Consider the following 25,269-nt stretch of genomic DNA (forward strand, 5'->3'; position numbering starts at 1 on the left):
TTGTGTTCAGTCACTTGGTCGTATCTGACCCTGGACTCCGTGACCCTATGGACTATAGCCCGCCAGGCTCCTCTGTCCATGACATTTCCCAGGCAAGAATACTGGAGCAGGTTGCCATTCCCTCCTCCAGGAGATCTTCCTGACCCAGGGATTGAACTTGCATCTCTTTCACTGGCAGGCAGATTCTTTTATCACTGAGCCACCTAGGAAACTGCTTTAGATACACAACAGTTAACTAATTTCTGTGTTGCCCACTGTATTTTTTTCCTTTGTTGCTATACTTTTGGTGTCATCCAAGAAATCACTACCAAATCCAATGTCATGAAGCTTTTATCCTATATTTTCTTTTAAGGGTTAAATAGTTTTAACTCTTCTGTTTTGGTTGTTGGTCCAATTATTGCATGCTTTGATATTCTAGTTTTTCATGTTTCTATTTTGGCAAATTCATTCTTGAAAATTTTTTTTTTAATCTGTATTAAGTATAAGTAAAGATGATGAAACTTGATTCCTTTTTTATTCACTCCCTTTATTCCTTCATCTTTGACTTTACTTTTGGAATCAAAAGGGGAGAAGTAGATTCTAGAACAGTGAAGAGATTAGACTCATCTATAAACCTTGAAATTCAGGCTTACTTTTTTTCAGTTTAGTCGCTCAGTTGTGTCCGACTCTTTGCTACCCCATGGACTGCAGCACGCCAGGCCTCCCTGTCTATCACTAACTCCCAGAGTTTACTCAAATTCACGTCCATTGAGTCGGTGATGCCATCCAACCATATCATCTTCTGTCACCCCCTTTTCCTTCCGCCTTCAATCTTTCCCAGCGTCAGGGTCTTTCCCAATGAGTCAGTTCTTTGCATCAGCTGGCCAAAGTATTGGAGTTTCAGCATCATCATCAGTCCTTCCAATGACTATTCAGGACTGATTTCCTTTAGGATGGACTGGTTTGATCTCCCTGCAGTCCAAGCGACTCTCAAGAGTCTTCCCCAACACCACAGTTCAAAAGCATCGTATCTTTGGTGCTCAGCTTTCTTTACAGTCCAACTCTCACATCCATACACGACTACTGGAAAAACCATAGCTTTGACTAGATGGACCTTTGGTGGCAAAATAATGTCTCTGCTTTTTAAAATGCTGTCTAGGTTGGTCATAGCTGTTCTTCCAAGGAGCAAGCGTCTTTTAATTTCATGGCTACAGTCACCATCTGCAGTGATTTTGGAGCCCCCCAAAAATGAAGTCTGTCACTGTTTTCATAATTGAACAAAAATGTTCCCAATCTGACTCTATTGAAGTTTCTTACAAAAATATGAATATAAAGGAATAGCCAATATATTTCTCTAAGATATACATAATTGATATGAATTTTTAGATTTATGTGATAGAATACTGCAAGACCTTTAACTTGCCTACATTTAATTACTAAGGAGATCGAATTGTGAATTTAATCATTTTCATATTTTTAAAATAAAAAAAAACATATTTATTTTTAAGGTCTATAGAAGAAAGCTTTAATCTGTCAGATGAAAGCTGTGGCCCTAACCCAGGAATTGTGAGGAAAAAGAAGATTGCAATTGGGGTAATCTTTTCATTATCCAAAGATGAAGATGAAAGCAACAAATTTAATGAATTCTTTTTTTCACATTTTCCTCTGTTTGAAAGCCACATGAACAAATTAAAGAGTGCAATAGAACAGGTAAGCATAACCATGTTTATGGATTGTTTTTATTTTTTATTTTCCTTTGAATCTTATTCTCTTGCTTAAGCCTTGTCTTTATTCATTTGGCAGAAAAATTAACAGACTCTGTGCAGGTACCCTACAAAGTGACCTGGGAGATGCAAAGTAGACTTCAGTTGTTTTTTTTTTTAAATTAAACTTATTATTTTGTATTGGGGTATAGCTGATTAACAATGCTGTGATAATTTCAGGTGAACAGCAAAGGGATTCAGCCATACATGTATGTATCCATTCTCCTCCAAAATTCCCCTCCCATCTAGGCTGCCATATAATATTGACTTTAGTTCTTTTTAAGGAGCTTATTGCCTTAAAAAAGATCTAAGGTCATTTATCCATTCAATAAATAAATATTTGAGGGCCTATAATGTGGCAGGCCTCTTCTAGCAACTGAGGATAAGAGTGAAAAAAAGCAACACTCTAGATCATGGGGCAGCAAACAAATGAATGTATAAGATTTTAGATGGTAATAAGTACTATGAAGAAAAATAAAGGTTTTTATGGAGTGCTGGATGGAGGATTACAAATTTTTATAGGATAGTCAAGAATGCTCCTGATAAAGTCACATGTGACCCAGAGATACAGAGGAAATTGGGTATAACCATCTGAGACAAGAATTTTACAGGTAGAGGCAAAGAAGTAAGCCTGATGCTTGGGCATCAGTAGGGAGGAGTAAGGAGGCCAAAACGGCTAGGTTAGAAGTAGGACTAAATCATGTAGGGCCATACAGGATACCATTGTACGAGCATGGACATATACACTTAAGAAAGATAGGAAGCCATGGGAGTGTTTTGAGCAGGAAAATGATGTGATTCATGAGAATCACTCTTACTGCTGGTGGAGAATAGATCTTCTAGGGGTAAAGTTGGATGCTTTGGGATCAGTTACAAGGCTATTGAAATATAATTCAAGTGAGAGATGATGGGTAGTCAAACCAGTTTCATGATGGAATTGGTGAGAAATGGTTGGATTCTGGATATATTTGAAAATAGAGCTAATGAGATTAGCTGATGAACTGAGTTGGAGCTGCAAAAGAATCATGGAGATGAACTGGGATTTTTCTTCTGAGCAGTAAGATGAATAGAATTGCCAGAACTAAAATGGGAAAACTACAAATGGAACAGGTTTGGTGTAAGAAGATCAGGAGTTTGTTTGTGATGCCTCCTGGACATCCAAGTAATTGTGAGTCTAGAGTTTAGGGTCCAGGATGAGCAGTCATCAGTATATAAGTGAAAGGGAAGTCACTCAGTTGCGACCCCGTGGACTGCAACCTACAAGGCTCCTCTGTCCATGGGATTCTCCAGGCAAGAATACTGGAGTGGGTTACCATTCCCTTCTCCAGGGAATCTTCCCAACCCAGGGATCGAACCCAGGTCTCCTGCATTGGAGGCAGATGCTTTAACCTCTGAGCCACCAGGGAAGCCCCATCAGTATATAGATGGTATTTTAATCTAAGAAGCTGATTGAAAGGGAGAGGAGATCCTGATTTGTGGAGCATTTCAGTAGTTAAAGTTGGAGGAACTGAGAACTAGTCAGGGAGACTGAGGATTTCCCATTTAAGTACAAGGAAAAACAAGAGAGAGTACTTTTGGGGTAAGCCTGGTGAAGAAAGTGGTCTAAGAAGGTAGGAGTGATCAGTTGTGTCACATGCTGCTGATAGTGCATGTAATAAATTGATGTAGAGAAAATTGTGAATATAAGATAGAACATAAGAGTAAATAAAAAAGAAGGAAAAGCAAAGATTTTTAGGAGTTCATAGGGAAGAAAAATGACTTCCTACTGGGAAGATGTTTCATTTGGACTGCATCTTAAAGGAGTTGTAGAATTTTTTTTTTTAGGAGTTGTAGAATTTTTTAAACATGATGCTTTGAAAAATGGATACAGCAGAGTAACAGGCAAAATTGCTATCTTTGCCACCCAAAGATAACTTATTAACATTTTGCTGAAACTCTTAATCAGACCTTTTCTATGCATATTGTATTTTACTTGATTGGGACTGTGCTGTGTTCATATTGTTTTTATTACATGCCTGTTTTGAAGAATTCATCCTTGTTAACATGTTTATTTCTCATAAATGGTTCTTAAATATATTTTAGTGGCTTTCCTCCATTTAAGTAACTTTTTAATTAGGCCATATCTGCTTTTTCTCAGCTATAGCTACACTTCAGTTAACAGCTTGGTGAATTTTCCAGATTATGTTTTACGAGATTCCTATAAGTTGAATCATTGAACATAACTAAATTTCTTAATCCCTGTGACAGAATGCGCAAAGGAAAGGATACAAAGAGTAGTAGTAGGTGGTATGGCTAACAGAGTTAATGTGGACAAGACCACAGAGAATCTAGAATGCTTGCAAGGATTTTTGACTTTGTTTGACTGTCTTCAAATTGTGCTCTAAGAAGGTTATTATGGAAACATGTTTGAAAGAGACTAGTAAAAGAAACTTGAGATGCAGGAGCAATTAGAATGGTCTAGAAAGCAGAGGGTGCATTTCAGTAACTCAGTGCCTGAGGATCATGTGCCTCTAAAGAAGGCACAATGTTAGTTATTCACACTAAATCTATTAAAAGACAAATAGATCATTAGCAATACCTTTTTAGTGAGTAATGAGTAAAGTCCATTTTCGTTTTTCAGAAGTTCAACACTCATGACATTTTCTTCAGTTTGCTGATATGTTTTTTGTAGTCAGTTGTTGACAAAGTCAGTACACAGAATATTAAGCTGTGGCTGAACTGACATTTCGGTTACAGGGAAAAGTGTTTAAACTTTGTATAAAACTTGAAATATTCAAGCAATACAGAATGTTAGAGGTTACTTTTTAAATGTTTTAATGCTTTATTCATTCTGCACCCTAAAGGGCACATTGCAGTTGTATATTTGTTCATGTTTAGCAACTCATTTCTTTAAAAAACTGAAAGAGCTGAATGAATACTTTGATATAAATGAATAGAACTTATTTTATAGTTAATTAATCCTAGAATATAGTAAACATTGAAACACCTACATAAGTTATGTTCTAGGGCTGTTTTCGAATTATCACTTATTTTTATATTTTAAATGAAAAACTATAGATTCTGTTTCTGAGCACTGTGGGAGTTATTTCAAAGTCTGCACTACCTTTTAAGATCTATAATGTAGTTAAAATTTTTTTATTGTTCATAAAGTTAAGGAAGAATATTGCTCAATTCTAGCCAAAGAATATTTGCTTCTTTATATATTAGGAGTCTCTCAGCATTTTGTAAAAGCAAAAATTGTCACTTTTACCTTATGAAGCTTTGGTATGTACGTGAATGATTGTGGCCTGAAGTAGTCTAACCTTCTCTTAAATATACATTTGAACATTTAAAAAATTAATGTGTAATTACATAAGTAATGTAGAATTACATTCTCTTTGAAAAAGTTTTAAAAATTCCGAAGTTCTTTCTGATAACCATATTCTAATCCTGATCTTCTTTTTGTCTACCTAAAGTAGACAACCTTGGCTAAATATCTTTTTAAGAAAGCAAATATTACTAATAACTTGAGATATCTTTCAGTAGAATATTTATGTTTTAGATTTAAAAAAAGGATTTATTTAACAGAACCACTATGTATGGATTATTAGTGAAACTCAGGAGTTGTTACTGAGTTAGCATTTTATGATCTGTTTGGGAGAAAAGTTTTATGTAACTCAGAAACTGTCAACATCAATTTCTTTGTGTTTTGACATTCTCTTTCAATTAAGAGGCCTAACATCAGAAAAATTTGAATTTTATCATACTCATTAATGACCAAAAGTGCAAAAACAAGCAACTAGAAATATGTGTGCTGCCTTTATACATATCTAGTTAAGAATGGTAGGTAAAATGTTATAGAAATATGTGATTTTGTCTTTTACTTTTTCCCCCCATATTTTGCCCATGGTCACTTTAAAATTAACTATTTCATTGCTTTCAAGGCTATGAAAATGAGCCGGAGATCAGCTGATGCCAGTCAGAGGAGTTTGGCATATAATCGAATAGTTGATGCACTAAATGAATTCAGGTACATTTTCTCCAGCCTTTCATAATATAGAATTGTTTCATGGTATACACTGGAAAATTTACTTCTTTTCTTTACTTACTCTGATAAAATATAATTCTTTAAACTTCTCTGTCCCATAGTCAAATGGGGATGTAATGCAGTAGGCCACTGATTCCTTTTTTATTAAATATTAAAAGTGCTTGGAATTCAAGCACACTTGGGAGGAGTCTGTAGTATGGTTGCTAGCATTGGACCACTAAACAAGCAGATACAACCAGAAGAGACCCTTGTTTTAACAGAAATGTGCTTTGTCCTTTGTTGGGCTCCTAGATGTAGGGACTGGTTAAGTGACGGTAATCACACATTCTTGGATACATGGGATACAAAAACATACATGGATATAAGGAGTATGAACTTTGATGTTCCATATAACTTTGTTGCTTAATCCTTTCTCTAGCAGTATTTTCTGGCACAACAAAGCTTGGTCCCTGAAGCTCAAGCAAGTGCTGTAACTGCATTGTAGTTATGGCAAGGAAACATGTTGCATATGACCTTATGTTGGGAATCACACTAAGTGACTGATGTGTTTGTCTCAAAGAGATTCACTTCAGTTTTACTTTGTCCTCTTATATTCTCAGTCTTTCCTCCTTTACCCTAGAGAAATAGTATAACACGTAGGGCAAGAACTCAAGGCTTTGGTATCTGACAGACAGACCTGTGGCTCTGCCTTTTATTATCCTTGATGACCTTGGGTGGATTTTTTAGCATTTTTTTTGACCCTTAGTTTTCTAACATAAAATCTGTGAATTCGATTTAGTAATGATCGAATAGATTGTTGTAAAGATAGAATAAGATAATGTATGTGAAGTACTTAGCAGAATGCCCAACATTGATGTGACCACTATTATATATGCCACATGTAACCTATATCAGTGATTTTCAAAAGTCATTCATAGTTGATGTTCATAGTATTCCCAGATCTAAATTGACCCTGTTTTGCTACCTAAATAAATGTGTTTCAAAATGAAACTTTATGCATTGTCACCCTAAATGGGAAATCAACATCCTGTGCTATGACAAGTAAGCTATAAAATGAGTTCATAATAATTAAAATTTGAAATATGTATCTGTGTACCACCTAAGGTTTATTATCTCCAGTAGTCTATGTACCTCACTTTTGTTCATTGGCTCATCTTGTATGGCACCTTATTGGGTCAAGGATCTTCTGGATTGTTTGTTTAAATATGAGTTACTGCATTTTGAAGTAAAAGGCTGGTTTAGCCTGTGATACTGCCAGATTGCTACTGTGAAACTATAGACATGTCATGTATATACTTTTTTTTTTTTGATGGAAATGGCTAGGAAGTCATGTATTTATTTATTAAATTAGACAATAAGAGAACTCATTTGTTTTCAACTTTGATTCTTTTATATTCTTCATTTTTCTCTTTTTGTGTTAAACCTCAGTGAAAGTAAATCTGGTGTCCTCTTTTAAACCTCTCTCAAAGGAGAGATTTCATTGCTTCAGCCATATTCTAGAATCTTTAACTTAAGATAAAATAAAACATAAGATCATTAAGTTTTCAGCCATGTTACGCTCTAGAAGTATTACGATTTTGCATTTACAATTTAGTTCTATGATCCATTTTTATCTTTTGTGAAAGCTATAAGGTCTTTGTCTAGGTGCATATTTTTGCATATGAATGTCCACTTGTTCCAGCATCATTTGTTGAAAAGACTGTCTTTGCTTTCTATTGCTTTTACTCCTTTCAGTTTAGTTCAGTTCAGTCGCTCAGTCGTGTCCAACTCTTTGCGGCCCCATGAATCACAGCACACTAGGCCTCCCTGTCCATCACCAACTCCCGGAGTTTACTCAAACTCATGTCCATGGAGTCGGTGATGCCATCCAGCCATCTCATCCTCTGTCGTCCCCTTCTCCTCCTGCCCCCAATCCCTCCCAGCATCAGGGTCTTTACCAGTGAGTCAGCTCTTCACATGAGGTGGCCAAAGTACTAGAGTTTCAGCTTCAGCATCAGTCCTTCCAGTGAACACCCAGGACTGATCTCCTTTAGGATGGACTGGTTGGATCTCCTTGCAGTCCAAGGGACTCTCAGGAGTCTTCTCCAACACCACAGTTCAAAAGCATCAATTCTTCAGCACTCAGCTTTCTTCACAGTCCAACTCTCATATCCATACATGACCACCGGAAAAACCATAGCCTTGACTGGACTGGCCTTAGTTGGCAATGTAATGTCTCTGCTTTTTAATATGTTATCTAGGTTGGTCATAACTCCTTCCAAGGAGTAAGCATCTTTTAATTTAATGGCTGCAATCACCATCTGCAATGATTTTGAAATGCAAAAAAATAAAGTCTGACACTGTTTCCACTGTTTCCCCATCTATTTATTCCTTTATCAGGTATCAACTGAGTATATTTCAGGGGCTCTATTTTTGAGCTTTCTGTTTGTTTTATTGATATATTTGTTTGATCTTTCAGCAGTACCACACTGTCCTGATTAATGTAACTTTATAATAACTCTTAAAATCAGTTTATATGAGTCCTCACATTTGTTCTTTTCCTTCAGTGTTGTGTTGACTCTTCTGGATCATTTGCCTCTCCAAACTTTATCAAATCTCCAACACATCAGTTTGTTGATATTTACAAAATAACTTACTGGGATTTTGATTGAGATTGCATTGAAACTGTAGATTGGGAAAAGTTGACATCTTACCAATAGTAATACTTCCTGTCCTTTAACATGAGATAGCTTGCTGTTTATTTGTATCTTCTTTGATTTCTTTAATCAGAGTTTTATGATTTTCCTCCTGTAAATCTTATACATTTAAAAATTTATACATAAATATCTCAGGGTGGTTTTTTAGTTGTTAATATTAATGATATCTTGTTTATAATTTCAAATTTCAACTGTTCATTGATGATATATAAGAAATCAATTGACTTTTGTATATTAACCTTATATCATGCAGCCTTGTTATAACTGCTTATTAATTCTAGGAGATTTTTGTCACTTTTACATTTTCTGCGTAAGTGCTTATGTGTGAATAGAGACAGATTTGTGTCTTCCATCCCAATCTGTTTACCTCTTATTTCTTTTTCTTGCCTACTGGATTAGCAAGGGCTTCCAGTATGATGTAGAAAAGCAATGATGAGAAGGTTCGTCCTTACCTTATACCAGATCTGAATGAAAAAGCTTCAACTTTTTCACCATTAAATATCAAGTAAAGTTTCTTACACTGTTTATCAAATTGAAGAAGTTCACTCTTGAATCCTGGCTTGCTGAGATATTATTAATATTATCATTATTATTATTACAATTATTCAATTGTAAAAATAGGTATTGGACTCTTCAGGTTATCTGTTTCATCTTGTGTGAGTTTTGGTAGCTTGTATCTTTCAAGGAATTGTTCTAGTTCATCTAAATCATCAAATTTGCAAGCGTAGAGTTCATATTATTTCTGAATTATACTTTTGATGTCCATAGGTTAGTAGTGATGGACCTCTTTTATTTCTAATACTAGTGATTTGTGTCATTTCTCTTTTTTACTAGGTTATCTTGGATAGAAATTTATAAATTTTCAAAGAATCTTTGAGCATTTCAAAGAACCAGGTTTCGTTTTGTTGATTTTTAATCTGTTGATTTTTGTCTTTAATTTCAATAATTTTTAATCTGATTTTTATTTACTTTCTCCTGTTTGCTTTAGTTTTATGTTTTTCATCTTTCTCTAGTTTCCTGAAGTTAAACCTTAGATTATTGCTTTCAAATCTATCTTTTTCTCTAACATATGCATTCAATGCTATAAATTTCCCCCTAAACACTGCTTTTGCTGGATTCCACAGGTTTTGTTATATTGAGTGAAAGTTTAATTCAAAAATTTTAAAATTTCTCTTGAGATTTCTTCTTTGACTGTTACGTTTAAAAATATATTTTTAAAATCTTTTTAAGTATTTGGAGATTTTCCACATATCTTTCCTTTTTTTTAATTTTTATTTTAAAATGGAGTAAAGTTGTTAATTTCAGGTGAACAAAAAAATGATTCAGTTATATATATACATGTAATCTATTCCTTTTTAAGTTCTTTGCCCATTTAGGTTGTTATAGGGTATTGAACAGAGTTCCCTATGCTATGCGGTAGCACATAAGTTCGTTCTCTAAGTCTGTGAGTCTGTTTCTGTTTTGTAAATGAGTTCATTTGTATCATCTTCTTTTAGATTCCATAAATAAGTGATGTGATATATGATATTTGTCTTTGTCAGTCTGACTTACTTCACTTAGTATGTTAATCTCCACGTCCATTCATATTGTTGCAAATGGCACTATTTCATTCATTTTAATGGCTGAGTAATATTCCATTGTGTGTATTTACTGTGTTGTCTTTATCCATTCCTCTGTTGATGGACATTTAGGTTGCTTCCATATCTTGGCTATTGTAAATAGCACTGCTGTGAATATTGGGGTCCATGTATCCTTTTCAACCATGTTTTTTTCCAGATATATGCCCAGGAATGAGATTGCTGGGTCATATAGTAGCTCTGTATTTCGTTTCTTAATGAACCTCTGTACTGTTCTCAATAGTGGCTCTACCAATTACATTTGTACCAAAAGTGTAGGAGGGTTCCCTTTCCTCCTCACTGTCTCCAGCATTAATTGTTTGTAGACTATCCTGGTTGGTTTGAGATGATACCTCATTGTAGTTTTCATTTGCATTTCTCTAGTAATTAGCAGCGTTGAGCATCTTTTCTTAAAATATTTGTCTGTCTGTATGACTTCTTTGGCAAAATGGCTATTTAGGTCTTCTGCCTATTTTTTGACTGGATTGTTTGTTTTTTTTCCATAGGGCTTCCCTGATAGTTCAGTTGGTAAAGAATCCACCTGCAGTGCAGGAGACCCCAGTTCAGTTCATGGGTTGGGAAGAATCCACTGGAGAAGGGATAGGCTACCCACTCCAGTATTCTTGGGCTTCCCTTATGGCTCAGCAGATAAAGAATCCGCCTGCAATGTGGGAGACCTGGGTTCAATCCCTGAGTTGGGAAGATCCCCTGGAGAAGGGAAAGGCTACTCACTACAGTATTCTGGCCTGGAGAATTCCATGGACTGTGTAGTCCATGGTGTTGCAAAGAGTTGGACACGGCTGAGCGACTTGCACTTTGACTTTCACTTTGTTTTTTGATGTAGAGCTACATGAGCTGTTTGTAAATTTTGAAGATTAATTCCAGGTGGGTCATACTGTTGCAAATATTTTCTCCCTTTCTATGGATTGTCTTTTCATTTTGTTTATGGTTTCTTTTGCTGTGCAAAAGCTTTTGAATTTGATTAGATCCCGTTTCTTTATTTTTGCTTTTATTTCTCTTACTCTAGGAGACAGATTGTAAAAGGTATTGCTGTGATGTATGTCAAAGAGTGTTATGCCTTTATTTTCCTCTAATAAGAGTTTCATGGCTTCCCCTGTGCCTCAGTGGTAAAGAATCCATCTGCCAAGCAGGAGTCATGGGTTTGATCCTTGGGTTGGGAAGATCCCCTGGAGAAGGAAATGGCAACCAACTCCAGTATTCTTGCCTGGGAAATCCCATGGACAGAGGAGCCTGGTGGGCCGCAGTGCATGGGATTGCCAAGAGTCGGACATGACTTGGTGACATGCATGCATGCACATCATGAGATATTATCACAGCAAGTTTAGTGAACATCCATCATCTCCTATAGATACAAAATTAAAGAACTTTTAAAAAAATATTTTTCTTGTGATGAGAACTCAGAATTTACTCGTAACAGCTTTCATATATGACATACAGCAGTGGTAATTATTATTAATCTTGTACATTTATATCCTTAATTCTTATTTATCTTATAACTGGAAGTTTGTAGTACCTTTTGACTGCCTTCATTCAAGTCCCTCTCCTTCCTTACAGCTTACATATGTCAGTGCTCTCTTAAGTACATACATGTTAAGGCTTGTTATCTTCAATTATTGCCAAGATGGATGTCAAGGAGTTTACCTCTTTTGTTTTCTTTTAGGGGCTTTATGATTTCAGGTCTTGCGTTTAAATCTTTAGTCCATTTTGAATTGATTTTTGTTTGTGGTCTAAGATAAAGGTCCGGTCCTTCTTTTGTATGTGCTTGTCTAGTTCTCTGAGAACCATTTATTGAAGAGGTTGTCCTGTCTCCATGTTATGTTTTTGGTTCCTCTGTCATAAATTAATTGACCATATATATGCAAGAGTTTATCTCTGGGCTCTCTGTTCTGTTCCACTGATTTGTTTCTGTTTTTATTCCATTAGTATACTGTTTGATTATTATAGCTTTGTCATACAGTTTTAAACCAGGGAGCATGTTGCTTTCACCTCTGTTCTTCTTTCTCAATATTGCTTTGACTTTTCAGGGTTTTATGTGGTTCCATACAAGTTTTAAGATTGTCTCTTCTATTTTTGTGAAAAATGCGATTGGAATTTTGTTAGGGGTGCATTAAATATGTAGACTGCTTTGGATAGTATGAACTTGATTTTTAGTTGTTTTTTTAAAAATATGGAATGTTTCATGAATTTGTGTGTCATCTTGGGCAGGTAGCCTTGCTAATCTTCTCTGTATTGTTTCAGTTTTATTATATGTGCTGTCAAATGAGCATGAGTATGATTTAATTCAATGTTTCGTTGACTTTGGGGTGGGATTGCTATATGTTTTGAACAATTCTTTTTGCTTATTGCCAAAAAGAATCCTGCCGTTTCTTTTGTTGTTGTTTGTTTTTTACATTCACATTTTGCGATATTACCCAGCATTGAATCATTGCCCTTGTACTTTGAGCTGTATCTTACATTATTGGATTAGTTTCTTTTCTTTAGTCACAGACTTTGTGGCAAAAGGCCAAGAGTCTGTTTTTGAGCTCTGAGGAAGCACTGTCATCAAAGATCCAGCTGAGGTTACCAGAATGGTAAATATTGTCATGAGACTCATTCATGGTAGAATATTGATTTTGCTCTTAGGTTAAACTCAGCATTTTGATTAGTGAATTTTTGAGTTAAATACCTACAAGATAATTGCTGTGATGTAAAGTAGTGTGAATTGCCTCCCCTTAAAATTTTAACATTGCCTGGAATTTACAACATGTGTGAGTTATAAAATCATTGTAGGAAATTCCCTAGCCATTCCAGTGGGTTAGGTCTCTATGCTCTCACTGCCAAGGGCTTAGATTCGATCCCTGCTCAGGGCACAGATTCCACATGCTGCACAGTACAGGCAACAAAACAAAACAAAAAGAAAAAAAGCAGAAAACCATTGTAAATGTCTGTCCTGATTGTATCTTTTCCTTTTTGTATTAGTCTGATTATTTTACTTCAGTCTGTGCAAATCTGAATGACTACATGATATCAGTTAAGCATTCTTATAATATTTTTAAAATAGTTTATAAAACAGTTTTTTTAAAGCAATCTATCTGTAGATGTGCTTTTAATATGTACAGTTGATCCTCATTATTTACAGATTCTGTATTTGTGAATTAGTCTGCTTGCTGAAATTTATTTATAAACCTAAAATATACTTATAGTGATTATATGACCATTTGTGGACATATGCAGAGCAGTGAAAATTTTGAGTACTATGACACACACATTTCCAGATGAAGTCAAACAGGACAGTATTCTCCCTTATTTTTAATTGTTTATTTTAATTGGAGTATAATTGCTTTACAGTGTTGTGTTGGTGTGTACTGTACAGCAAAGTGAATAAAATACAAATGTACATATGTCTCCTCCCTTCTGAGTCTCTCCACCCACCCATCCTTCTCCTCTAGGTCACCGTAGAACCCTGAGCTGAGTTCTCTACAGCAGCTTCTCACTAGCTATCTGTTTACACATGGTAGTGTATTTATATCTGTGCTACTCTCTCAATTCATCCCACCCTCTCCTTCCCTGTTCTGTGTCCTCAAGTCTGTTTTCTGTGTCTGTGTCTATTCCTGCCCTGCATATAGGTTCATCAGTACCATTTTTTTTTTTATTCCATATGCATTAATATATGGTATTTCATTTTCTCTTTCTGACTTGCTTCACTCTATTTACAGACTCTAGGTTCATTCACATCACAAAAATGACCCAATTTTGGTCCTGTTTATGGCTGTGTAATATTCCATTATATATATATATATATATATATGTACCCCAACTTCTTTATCTGTTCCTCTGTCAGTGGACTTCTGTATTGCTTCTGTGTCCTTGCTGTTATAAATAGTGCTGCAGTGAACATTGGTATCCATGTATCTTTTTGAGTTATGGTTTTCCTATGGTATATTCCCAGTAGTAGGTTTGCTGGGTCATATGGTAGTTTTTTATTCCTAGCTCCGTAAGGAACCTCCATCCTGTTCTCCGTAGTAGCGGTGTCAGTTATATTTCCACCATCATTGCAGTAAGGTCCCCTTTTCTCCATATCATCGCAAATGATTTGTTGTTTGTAGATTTTTTGATGATGGCCATTCTAACCGATGTGAGGTGATAATACCTCATTGTAGTTTTGATTTGCATTTCTCTAATAATGAGTGATGTTGAGCACCTTTTCATGTGTTTTTTGGTTGGTTGTATATCTTCTTTGGAGTACTCTTCCTTGTTTCAGCTCTCAGTTTTTTAAACAAGTGTACTTTTCATGGTCTATTTAGTGCTGCTTTTTAAAAAGTGTTTTGCACCCCCCTTTTTTAAGTGATTTTGCAATTAAAATTGGCCCCAAAGACAGTTTTCCAAAAAAGATGCACAGCTGGCCAAGATACACATGAAAAGATGCTTAACATCATTAATTACTAGAGAAATGCAAATCGAAATGACAGTGAGTTACTACCTCACACTGGTCAGAATGGCCATCATTTAAGAGGCTTTTAATAAATACTGGAGAAGGTGTGGAGAAAAGGGAACCCTCCTACACTGTTGGTGGGAATTTATAATGGTGCAGCTGCTATGGAGAACAGTATGGAGGTTCCTTAAAAAACTGAACATTGAGTTGCCATATGATCCAGCAATCCCACTTGTGGGCATATATCCAGAGAAAATTCTAATTTTAAAAGATACATGCACCCCACTGTTGACAGCATCACTATTTACAGTAGCCAAAGAATAGAAACATCTAAATGTCCATAGATAGATGAATGGATAAAGAAGGTGTGGTATATATACACAGTGGAATACTACTCAGTAAAGAAAAAAAAGAACGAAGTAATGCCATTTGCAGCAACATGAATGAGCCTAGAGATTATCATACTAAGTGAAGTTAGTCAGAAAGAGAAAGGCAAATATCATGTGATATCACTTATATGTAGAATCTAAAATATGTCACAAATGAACTTGTTTACAAAACAGAAACAAATTCATGGACAGAAAACAACCTTACAGTTACCAAAGAGGAGAGGTAGCGGGGAAGGATAAAACTGGGAGCCTTGGATTAGTGGGTACACACTACTGTATGGAAACTGGTAGGTGAACAGCACAGTCCTGCTGTTAGAGCCCATGAAAGGACATTCAGTACTGTGTGATAACTCAGTGGGAAAGAATATGTATATATACATATACAGGTAGGTATATCTATATGTATGTATTTAGGAATCACTTTACCGTGTACCAGAAACTAATACAACTTTGTAAATCAGCTATACTTCACTTTAAAAAAATATGGTCCAAATAACCTAACTCTACACCTAAAGCAACTAGAAAAGGAAGAAATGAAGAACCCTAGGGTTAGTAGAAGGAAAGAAATCTTAAAAATTAGGGCAGAAATAAATGCAAAAGAAACAAGAGACCATAGCAAAAATCAACAAAGCCAAAAGCTGTTTCTCTGAGAAGATAAATAAAATTGACAAACCATTAGCCAGACTCATCCAGAAACAAAGGGAGAATAATCAAATCAACGAAATTAGAAATGAAAGTGGAGAAATCACAACAGGTAACACAGAAATATAAAGGATCATAAGAGACTACTATCAGCAACTATATGCCAATAAAATGGACAACTTGGAAGAAATGGACAAATTCTTAGAGAAGTACAACTTTCCAAAACTGAACCAGGAAGAAATAGAAAATCTTAACAGACCCATCACAAGCACAGAAATCAAAACTGTAATCAGAAATCTTCCAGCAAACAAAAGCCCAGGACCAGAGTGCTTCACAGCTGGATTCTACCAAAAGTTTAGAGAGGAGCTAAGCTCAAACTTTTCCAGAATATTGCAGAGGAAGGGAAACTTCCAAACTCATTCTATGAGGCCATCATCACCCTAATACCAAAACCAGACAAAGATGCCACAAAAAAAAGAAAACTACAGGCCAATATCACTGATGAACATAGATGCAAAAATGCTTAACAAAATTCTAGCAAACAGGATTCAACAACATATTAAAAAGATCATACATTGTGACCAAGTGGGCTTTGTCCCAGGGATGCAGGGATTCTTCAGTATCCGCAAATCAATCAACGTAATACACCACATTAACAAATTGAAAGATAAAAACCATATGATTATCTCAATAAATGCAGAAAAAGCCTTTGACAAAATTCAACATCCATTTATGATAAAAACCCTCCAGAAAGCAGAAATAGAAGGAACATACCTCAACATCATAAAAGCTATATATGACAAACCCACAGCAAACATTATCCTCAACGGTGGAAAATTGAAAGCATTTCCCCTGGAATCAGGAACAAGACAAGGGTACCCACTCTCACCACTACTATTCAACATAGTTTTGGAAGTTTTGACCACAGCAGTCAGAGCAGAAAAAGATATAAAAGGAATCCAGATTGGAAAAGAAGAATTAAAACTCTCACTGTTTGCAGATGACATGATCCTCTACATAGAAAACCCTAAAGATGCCACCAGAAAATTAATAGAGCTAATCAGTGAATATAGTAAAGCTGTAGGATATAGAATTAACATGCAGAAATCCCTTGCATTCCTACACACTAACAATGAGAAAGCAGAAAGAGAAATTAAGGAAACCATCCCATTCGCCATTGCAATTAAAAGAATAAAATACTTAGGAATATATCTACCTAAAGAAACAAAAGACCTATGTGTAGAAAACCATAAAACACTGATGAATGAAATCGAAGAGGACACAAATAGATGGAGAAATATACCATGTTCATGGATTGGAAGAATCCATATAATGAAAATGAGTGTACTACCCAAAGCAATCTATAGATTCAATGCAATCCATATCAAGCTACCAATGGTATTTTTCAGAGAACTAGAGCAAATAACTTCACAATTTATACATTGTGAAATTTGGAAATCCAAAAAACCTTGAATAGCCAACAATCTTGAGAAGAATGGACCTGGAGGAATCAACCTGCCTGACTTCAGGCTCTACTACAAAGCCACAGTCATCAAGACAGTATGGTACTGGCACAAAGACAGAAATATAGATCACTGGAACAAAATAGAAAGCCCAGAGGTAAATCCACACACCTGTGGACACCTTTTCTTTGACAAATGAGGAAAGAATATACAATGGAGAAAAGACAATCTCTTTAACAAGTGGTGCTGTGAAAACTGGTCAACCACTTGTAAAAGAATGAAACTAGAACACTTTGTAACACCATACACAAAAATAAACTCAAAATGGATTAAAGATCTAAACCTAAGACCAGAAACTATAAAACTCCTAGAGGAAAACATAGGCAAAACACTCTCCGACATAAATCACAGCAGGATCCTCTATGACCCACCTCCCAGAGTATTGGAAATAAAAGTAAAAATAAACCAATGGGACCTAATGAAACTTAAAAGCTTTTGCACAACAAAGGAAACTATAAGCAAGGTGAAAAGACAGCCTTCAGAATGGGAGAAAATAATCACAAATGAAGCAACTGAGAAAGCATTAATCTCAAAAATATACAAGCAACTCCTGAAGCTCAATTCCAGAAAAATAAATGACCCAATCAAAAAATGGGCCAAAGAACTAAACAGACATTTCTCCAAAGAAGACGTACAGATGGCTAATAAACACATGAAAAGATGCTCAACATCTCTCATTATCAGAGAAATGCAAATCAAAACCACAGTGAGGTAACATTTCAAGCCAGTCAGAATGGCTGTTATCCAAAAGTCTACAAGCAATAAATGCTGGAGAGGGTGTGGAGAAAAGGGAACCCTCTTACACTGTTGGTGGGAATGCAAACTAGTACAGCCACTATGGAGAGCAGTGTGGAGATTCCTTAAAAAACTGGAAATAGAACTGCCATATGACCCAGCAATCCCACTGCTGGGCATACACACCGAGGAAACCAGAATTGAAAGAGACACGTATACCCCAGTGTTCATCACAGCACTGTTTATAATAGCCAGGATGTGGAAGCAACCTAGATGTCCATCAGCAGACGAATGGGTAAGAAAGCTGTAGTACATATACAGAATGGAATATTACTCAGCCATTGAAAAGAATACATTTGAATCAGTTCTAATGAGGTGGATGAAACTGGAGCTTATTATACAGAGTGAAGTAAGCCAGAAAGAAAAACACCAACACAGTATACTAATGCGTATATATGGAATTTAGAAAGATGGTAACAATAACTATTGCAAGACAGCAAAAGAGACACAGATGAATAGAACAGTCTTTTGGACTCTGTGGGAGAGGGCGAGGGTGGGCTGATTTGGGAGAATGGCATTGAAACATGTATATTATCATATATGAAACAGATCGCGAGTCCAGGTTCGATGCATGAGACAGGGTGCTCGGGGCTGGTGCACTGGGATGACCCAGAGGGATGGGATGGGAAGGGAGGTATGAGGGGGTTCAGGATGGGGAACACATATACAACCGTGGCAGATTGATGTCAATGTATGGCAAAACCACTACAATATTGTAAAGTAATTAGCCTTCAATTAAAATAAATAAATTTGTAATTTTTTAAAAAATGGTCCACAAACATAGTGCCAAAATGCTAGCTAATGTTCATAAATGCAAGAACGTTATGATGTGCCTTACAGAGGAAGTATGTGTTAGATAAGCTTTTTCAAGGCATGCACCATAGTGCTGTTGCCTGTGAATTCATTAGTAATGAATTAACAGAATATTAAATAAAGTGTCTTTAAACAAAAACTCACATCAAGCAAGATTATATACTGATAGACTGACAAAAGTGTTGTGACCAGTGGCTCACAGGAACCTGACCCTGTATTTTCCTCATGAACAGTGATTCATTTTTCATTAACTCAGTGTTTCTGTTGACTTCATAGATCATTGCTACAAATAATGAGAAGCATTTTAAAGTATGTGTTTATTTGAAATGAGATGATTAATGAATTTTGTGTAGTTGAGAAGAAAGAGAAAGGAAATGATGCACATGTGTATGGAAGTCCTGTAAGCTAAAGAATTGAGAACTATGTTTAGTTAGCATTGCTGCCTGGCAGAGTTGAAGTCCTTGGATTTTTTTTTTTAATTTTAATTGGAGTATAGTTGCTTTATAATGTTTTGCTATTTTCTGCTATACAGCAGGTGAATCAGACATATGTATACATTGAAGTCCTTGGATTTTTACTTAGAGTTTATGTGTATCAATGAAAACTAAATCATGTCATAGTTCCCTTCTAAGTAAAGAGAATTTTTCATTCTCTAGGGACAGATGAAGAAAAATAAAGGGTCAGATGACTGAAAATACTTGCCTTTCTTACCATTCATCGGTAGGGAATAATCATTAAAGGGGCTAGAGAGCAAGTACTATTATTTCTAGGTTGTTAATGATAGCACAGAATTTTGTGTAGTGAGAGCCATATTGTGTAATTTTTTTTGCTGCCTTTTCACTTGCTACCTGAGAAGGCTCTCCACTTCAGTACTCTTGCCTGGAAAATCCCATGGATGGGGGAACCTGGTAGGCTGCAGTCCATGAGGTCGCTAAGAGTTGGACATGACTGAGCAACTTCACTTTCACTTTTCAGTTTCATGCATTGGGGAAGGGAATGCCAACCCACTCCAGTGTTCTTGCCTGGAGAATCCCAGGGACGGGGGAGCCTGGTGGGCTGCCATCTATGGGGTCCCACAGAGTCAGACATGACTGAAGCACCTTAGCAGCAGCAGCACTTGATACACTTCAAGGTCATGGTGCATATTTTTAAATAACAAAACACTAAAGAGAATGTCCTCAGAGACTCGCTATGCTAGTGTTAACAATATGACTCTGGCATAGACTTGTATTAGGTTGGTACAAAAGCAATTGCTATTTTGCATTGTTGAACTTTACTATTTGGTATTGGAGTACATTCTTAAATAAATGTGGTTATATAATATATCATTTTAATTTGCATTTCTTTATTTTTATTTTTTGCTAATAACTTTTTACTTGCTGTTTATTTTATATTTATTTTAGACTAGGGAAATGATGTTAGACAAAAAGCAATTTTGAGGGATTTTCTTACTTGAGATCAAAATAAGTCATAAAGTAGTGGAGAGAACTCACAGCATCAACAACTCATTTGGCCCAGGAATTGCTAATGAATGTACAGTGCAGTGGTGGTTCAAGAAGTTTTGCAAAGGAGATGAGAGCCTTGAAGATAGGGAGCATAGTGGCCAACCATCAGAAGTTGACAGTGACCAACTGATAGGATCATCGAAGCTGATCCTCTTAAACTACACGAGAAGTTGCTGAAGAAGTCAGTGTCGACCATGTTATGGTCATTTGGCATTTGAGGCAAATTGGAAAGGTGAAAAAAGCTTGATAAGTGGGTGCTTCATGAACTGACTGCAAATCAAAAAAATTAGCAGTTTGAAGTGTTGTCTTCTCTAATTCTACACAACAGCAGCAAACCATTTCTTGATCAGATGTGACATGTGATGAAAAGTGGATTTTACGCGACGACCAGCTCAGTGGTTGGACCTAGAAGAAGCTCCAAAGCACTTCCCAAAGTCCAGCTTACACCAGAACAGGTCATGGTCAGCGTTTGGGGGTCTGCTGCTGCTCTGAAACAGTATAGCTTTACGAATCCGAGTGAAACCGTTATGTCTGAGAAGCATGCTCAGCACATATGAGATGCACTAAAAACTGCAGTGCCTATAGCCGGCTTTGGTCAACAAAATGGACTCAGTTCTTCTCCATGACAACGCCCACCCCCACATTGCACAGCCAACACTTGAAAAGTTGAATGAACTGGACTATGAAGTTTTGCCTCATCTGCCATTTTCACCTGACCTCTCGCCAACTGACAACCACTTCTTCAAGCATCTCGACAACTTTTTGCAGAGAAAATGCTTCCACAACCAGCAGAAGGCAGAAAATGCTTTCCAAGTGTTCGTTGAATCCTGAAATGTGGATTTTTACACTATAGGAATAAACAAACTTAGTTCTCATTGGCAAAAATGTGTTGATTGCAATGGTTCCTGTTTTGATTAATAAAGATGTGTTTGAGCCTGGTTATAATTTAAAATTCACAGTCCAAAATCGCAGTTATGTTTGCACGAACCTAATGGTAGACAGTTATTCTGAAGAAACTTCTGAAAAATGAGTTAATCAGCCTGTTCATTTATTTAATCAAAAAGGACATTCACATGGTTAAGAAACAAAAATTATGTACTGACAGTTCTAATAATGAAAAGTAAATGAACCGTATCCTACTTCTCTTATTGCCATTCTTTTTCTGAAGAGCATCCTCTTTTAACTCTTAAGTGTTTCTTTTGTTATTTACCTCCATATTATTAAACAGTATACTTAATGCAGCTATTTCGTGATTTATCAATTGTAGGACATATTTATCTCCTGCCATGAATTCATACTTGATCTTTGTTCCTTTAGCCTTTCTGTGTGGTTTTAGCACTGTCTTTCAGCTTTGGTAAATTAGTTTCGCTGATAATTTATTTTCCTCTATTTTCTCTCTTGAGCTAATTTTGTTAGAAATTGACACTCCTGAATTGATCGTCTATATTTTTTTCTTTTGTATTTTTCTTCTCTTTTTCTGAATATATTATTTTCTCTTTCCTCTGGAGTCCTTTGTGTGCATGTTTCTGTCTTTGTGTCCCTCTCTCCTTGGAGGCTTTACCTGTGTATTAGTATCAAAATGTTGGTTGCCCATTAAGAATTGAGAGCGAGGAACCAAAATAAAGGTTGGGAGAACAGATTGGAGAACCTTACTTTAGAGCAGTGTTGTTCAACTTTTTTCATTTTCACTGCCTGAAGGAGCATATTTAAACATTTTTTTCCCCATAATTGTTGCTTCTGCCATGAAATTTTAATACTACAAGATTTACTATATATGTATTTATGTACTATGAAAGATTCAAATATCAGGGAGGGTTTGGGGATGTCATTTCCCCGAGCAAGTCAGTTGCTGCCGCTGCTCTCCTATCTTTAGTTATTCTACAGGAAGATGGGGTAGAAGGTAGGGGTCATCAACCATTTATGGACCTTGAATTAGTCTGTCAGTTTATAGTCCTATATGACTGCTGACGTACTTTTGAAAAGTTAGACTCTCTTTGTGTCACTGGGGCAAATTAGCTTCTCTTTGTACATGTCCCCTATTATGAGCACCATAATCCATCATCTTTCTCTACCCTGCTACTTTAGTGAACATCTCTTGTGTTTTGTCTTCTAGAATCTTATTAGATCTATAATTTTAATTTTCACTAAAGTTCTATCTGTTGTAGTGATTCATTTGATTTTTAAATCATTAAGTAGTGTTCATTTGGGGCATAAGAACTGAAAGTGGATAAACATTTGTTTTCATTTTTTTATCCTATCTGGATATCCTTAATAGTCTTTTAAAAATAAGCATTATCACATGTCCCTCATTTATATTCTCCTCATAGTTTTCTCTATAAGATGCCTGTAGTTTTTTCCATTCATATATTTTTAAGTTCTCAGTAGTTATTTTGTACCCTACCAAGAATTCATTAATGTGACCTCTATTTGTCACTTTATGGTAAGATATCCTATTCATATTAGGTTGAGATTCAGTAAAACTTGAACAAGGAACAGAATTCTTTTTCTTTTGTGAATTTTGAAAGTGAAAGTGAAGTCATGTCCGACTCTTTGCGACCCCATGGACTGTAGCCTACCAGGCTCCTCTGTCCATGAGATTCTGTAGGCAAGAATACTGGAGTAGGTTGCCATTTCCTTCTCCAGGGGATCTTCCCGACCCAGGGATCATACCCAGGTCTCCCGCATTGCATGTAGACACTTCAACCTCTGAGCCACCAAGGAAGCCACCAGAATCCTAGTTATTTTAAATTATATTGAGGTAGGTATTGGAGCTTTGTGGAAATCTCAGAGAACCTTGTAGAGCCTTACTAATATATTAATAACCATTAGCCACCTGTGGCTATGTAAATTAATTTAATTACAACAAAATAAAATTTAAAATTCAATTCTACAGTTACATTGACCACATTTTAGTTATTCTGTAATCACATATGACTGGCTAGTGGCTACCATGTTGGATAGCACAGATAATATAACATACCCATTAGTGCTGAAAGTTCTGTTAGAGAGGACCATTTGAGAAAGTAGAAAGTCAGATACCATTCTGTGGTTTCTATGAGATTGACTAGTTTCTTAAGCCCCAACTTTGTGGGAGTTGCTTATCCTGGTGACTATATAGTACTTTACCTAACAGATATTAATGTAAAAAAAAAAAAAGAATTGCCATCTTAAAGGTATTCTTTAAAGCCTTTAGTAAAGAGTGCAGGTCACAAGGCTAGCTATTATCTAAGTAAATGCAAGAGACAGCCAGTAAAGCACTATCTTAATTGTGTAGTAATCCTCTTTTGTGTGGATTCAAGAGAAAACTTCAGAAAATTGAGAGGCAGTCATAATATATACATTTATTCATAGTATCCTCATCCTCCCTCAGAATTTTACTGAGGAGTCTCAGCACAGGCAACAAAATGATGCTGATAACTATTGTTCTGAGTGGGTATTATCGGTAAGCTGTTACTCCATTTAAAATAATTTTCTATGTTTTTGATTATTTGCAATATATATGTAAGTATAGCTTATACCTTAGAAATGTAGAACTGGAAAGGGTCTAGAAATTATCTAGTCCTTTCCTTTCATTTTACAGGTAAGGGTAACTGATGCTTAAGGTAGGGGCAATAATTTATCCAAAGGCACACAATCTTTGCAGACAGAGCCAGTTCCAGGACCAAAACATTTTTTTTTTTTTTTAATTTTTTTATTAGTTGGAGGCTAATTACTTCACAACATTTCAGTGGGTTTTGTCATACATTGATATGAATCAGCCATAGATTTACACTTATTCCCCATCCCGATCCCCCCTCCCACCTCCCTCTCCACTCGATTCCTCTGGGTCTTCCCAGTGTACCAGGCCCGAGCACTTGTCTCATGCATCCCACCTGGGCTGGTGATCTGTTTCACCATAGATAGTATACATGCTGTTCTTTTGAAACATCCCACCCTCACCTTCTCCCACAGAGTTCAAAAGTCTGTTCTGTATTTCTGTGTCTCTTTTTCTGTTTTGCATATAGGGTTATCGTTACCATCTTTCTAAATTCCATATATATGTGTTAGTATGCTGTAATGTTCTTTATCTTTCTGGCTTACTTCACTCTGTATAAGGGGCTCCAGTTTCATCCATCTCATTAGAACTGGTTCAAATGAATTCTTTTTGACGGCTGAGTAATATTCCATGGTGTATATGTACCACAGCTTCCTTATCCATTCATCTGCTGATGGGCATCTAGGTTGCTTCCATGTCCTGGCTATTATAAACAGTGCTGCGATGAACATTGGGGTGCACGTGTCTCTTTCAGATCTGGTTTCCTCCGTGTATATGCCCAGAAGTGGTATTGCTGGGTCATATGGCAGTTCTATTTCCAGTTTTTTAAGGAATCTCCACACTGTTTTCCATAGCGGCTGTACTAGTTTGCATTCCCACCAACAGTGTAAGAGGGTTCCCTTTTCTCCACACCCTCTCCAGCATTTATTGCTTGTAGACTTTTGGATAGCAGCCATCCTGACTGGTGTGTAATGGTACCTCATTGTGGTTTTGATTTGCATTTCTCTAATAATGAGTGATGTTGAGCACCTTTTCATGTGTTTGTTAGCCATCTGTATGTCTTCTTTGGAGAAATGTCTGTTTAGTTCTCTGGCCCATTTTTTGATTGGGTCATTTATTTTTCTGGAATTGAGCTGCAGGAGTTGCTTGTATATTTTTGAGATTAATCCTTTGTCTGTTTCTTCATTTGCTATTATTTTCTCCCAATCTGACGGCTGTCTTTTCACCTTACTTATAGTTTCCTTTGTAGTGCAAAAGCTTTTAAGTTTCATTAGACCCCATTTGTTTAGTTTTGCTTTTATTTCCAATATTCTGGGAGGTGGGTCATAGAGGATCTTGCTGTGATTTATGTCAGAGAGTGTTTTGCCTATGTTCTCCTCTAGGAGTTTTATAGTTTCTGGTCTTACATTTAGAATCTAACCCTAACCTTATCTTTGACAAAGGAGGCAAGGATATACAATGGAAAAAAGACAACCTCTTTAACAAGTGGTGCTGGGAAAACTGGTCAACCACTTGCAAAAGAATGAAACTAGAACACTTTCTAACACCAGGACC

General features: G+C 36.2%; 1 protein-coding gene and 2 non-coding genes across 4 annotated transcripts in view; 1 reads left to right on the top strand and 2 right to left on the bottom strand.

Moving 5' to 3' along the window:
- The window catches only part of FNIP1 (folliculin interacting protein 1), a 120,046-nt gene that overhangs the window by 72,095 nt on the left and 22,682 nt on the right, over window positions 1–25,269 (top strand). For both annotated transcript variants that reach the window (XM_043912177.1, XM_043912178.1), the window contains 2 exons: window positions 1,488–1,689; window positions 5,666–5,751. In XM_043912177.1, the coding sequence (XP_043768112.1) occupies window positions 1,488–1,689; window positions 5,666–5,751 (288 nt within the window). The remainder of the gene's footprint in view (window positions 1–1,487; window positions 1,690–5,665; window positions 5,752–25,269) is intronic.
- On the bottom strand, window positions 3,077–3,148 carry TRNAW-CCA. Its single transcript has one exon. It is a non-coding gene; the product is annotated as a tRNA-Trp (tRNA).
- LOC122701117 lies at window positions 12,264–12,369 on the bottom strand. Its single transcript, XR_006342965.1, has one exon. It is a non-coding gene; the product is annotated as a U6 spliceosomal RNA (small nuclear RNA).

This window comes from Cervus elaphus, chromosome 9 (genome assembly GCF_910594005.1).
Source record: "Cervus elaphus chromosome 9, mCerEla1.1, whole genome shotgun sequence".
Classification (NCBI taxonomy): domain Eukaryota; kingdom Metazoa; phylum Chordata; class Mammalia; order Artiodactyla; family Cervidae; genus Cervus; species Cervus elaphus.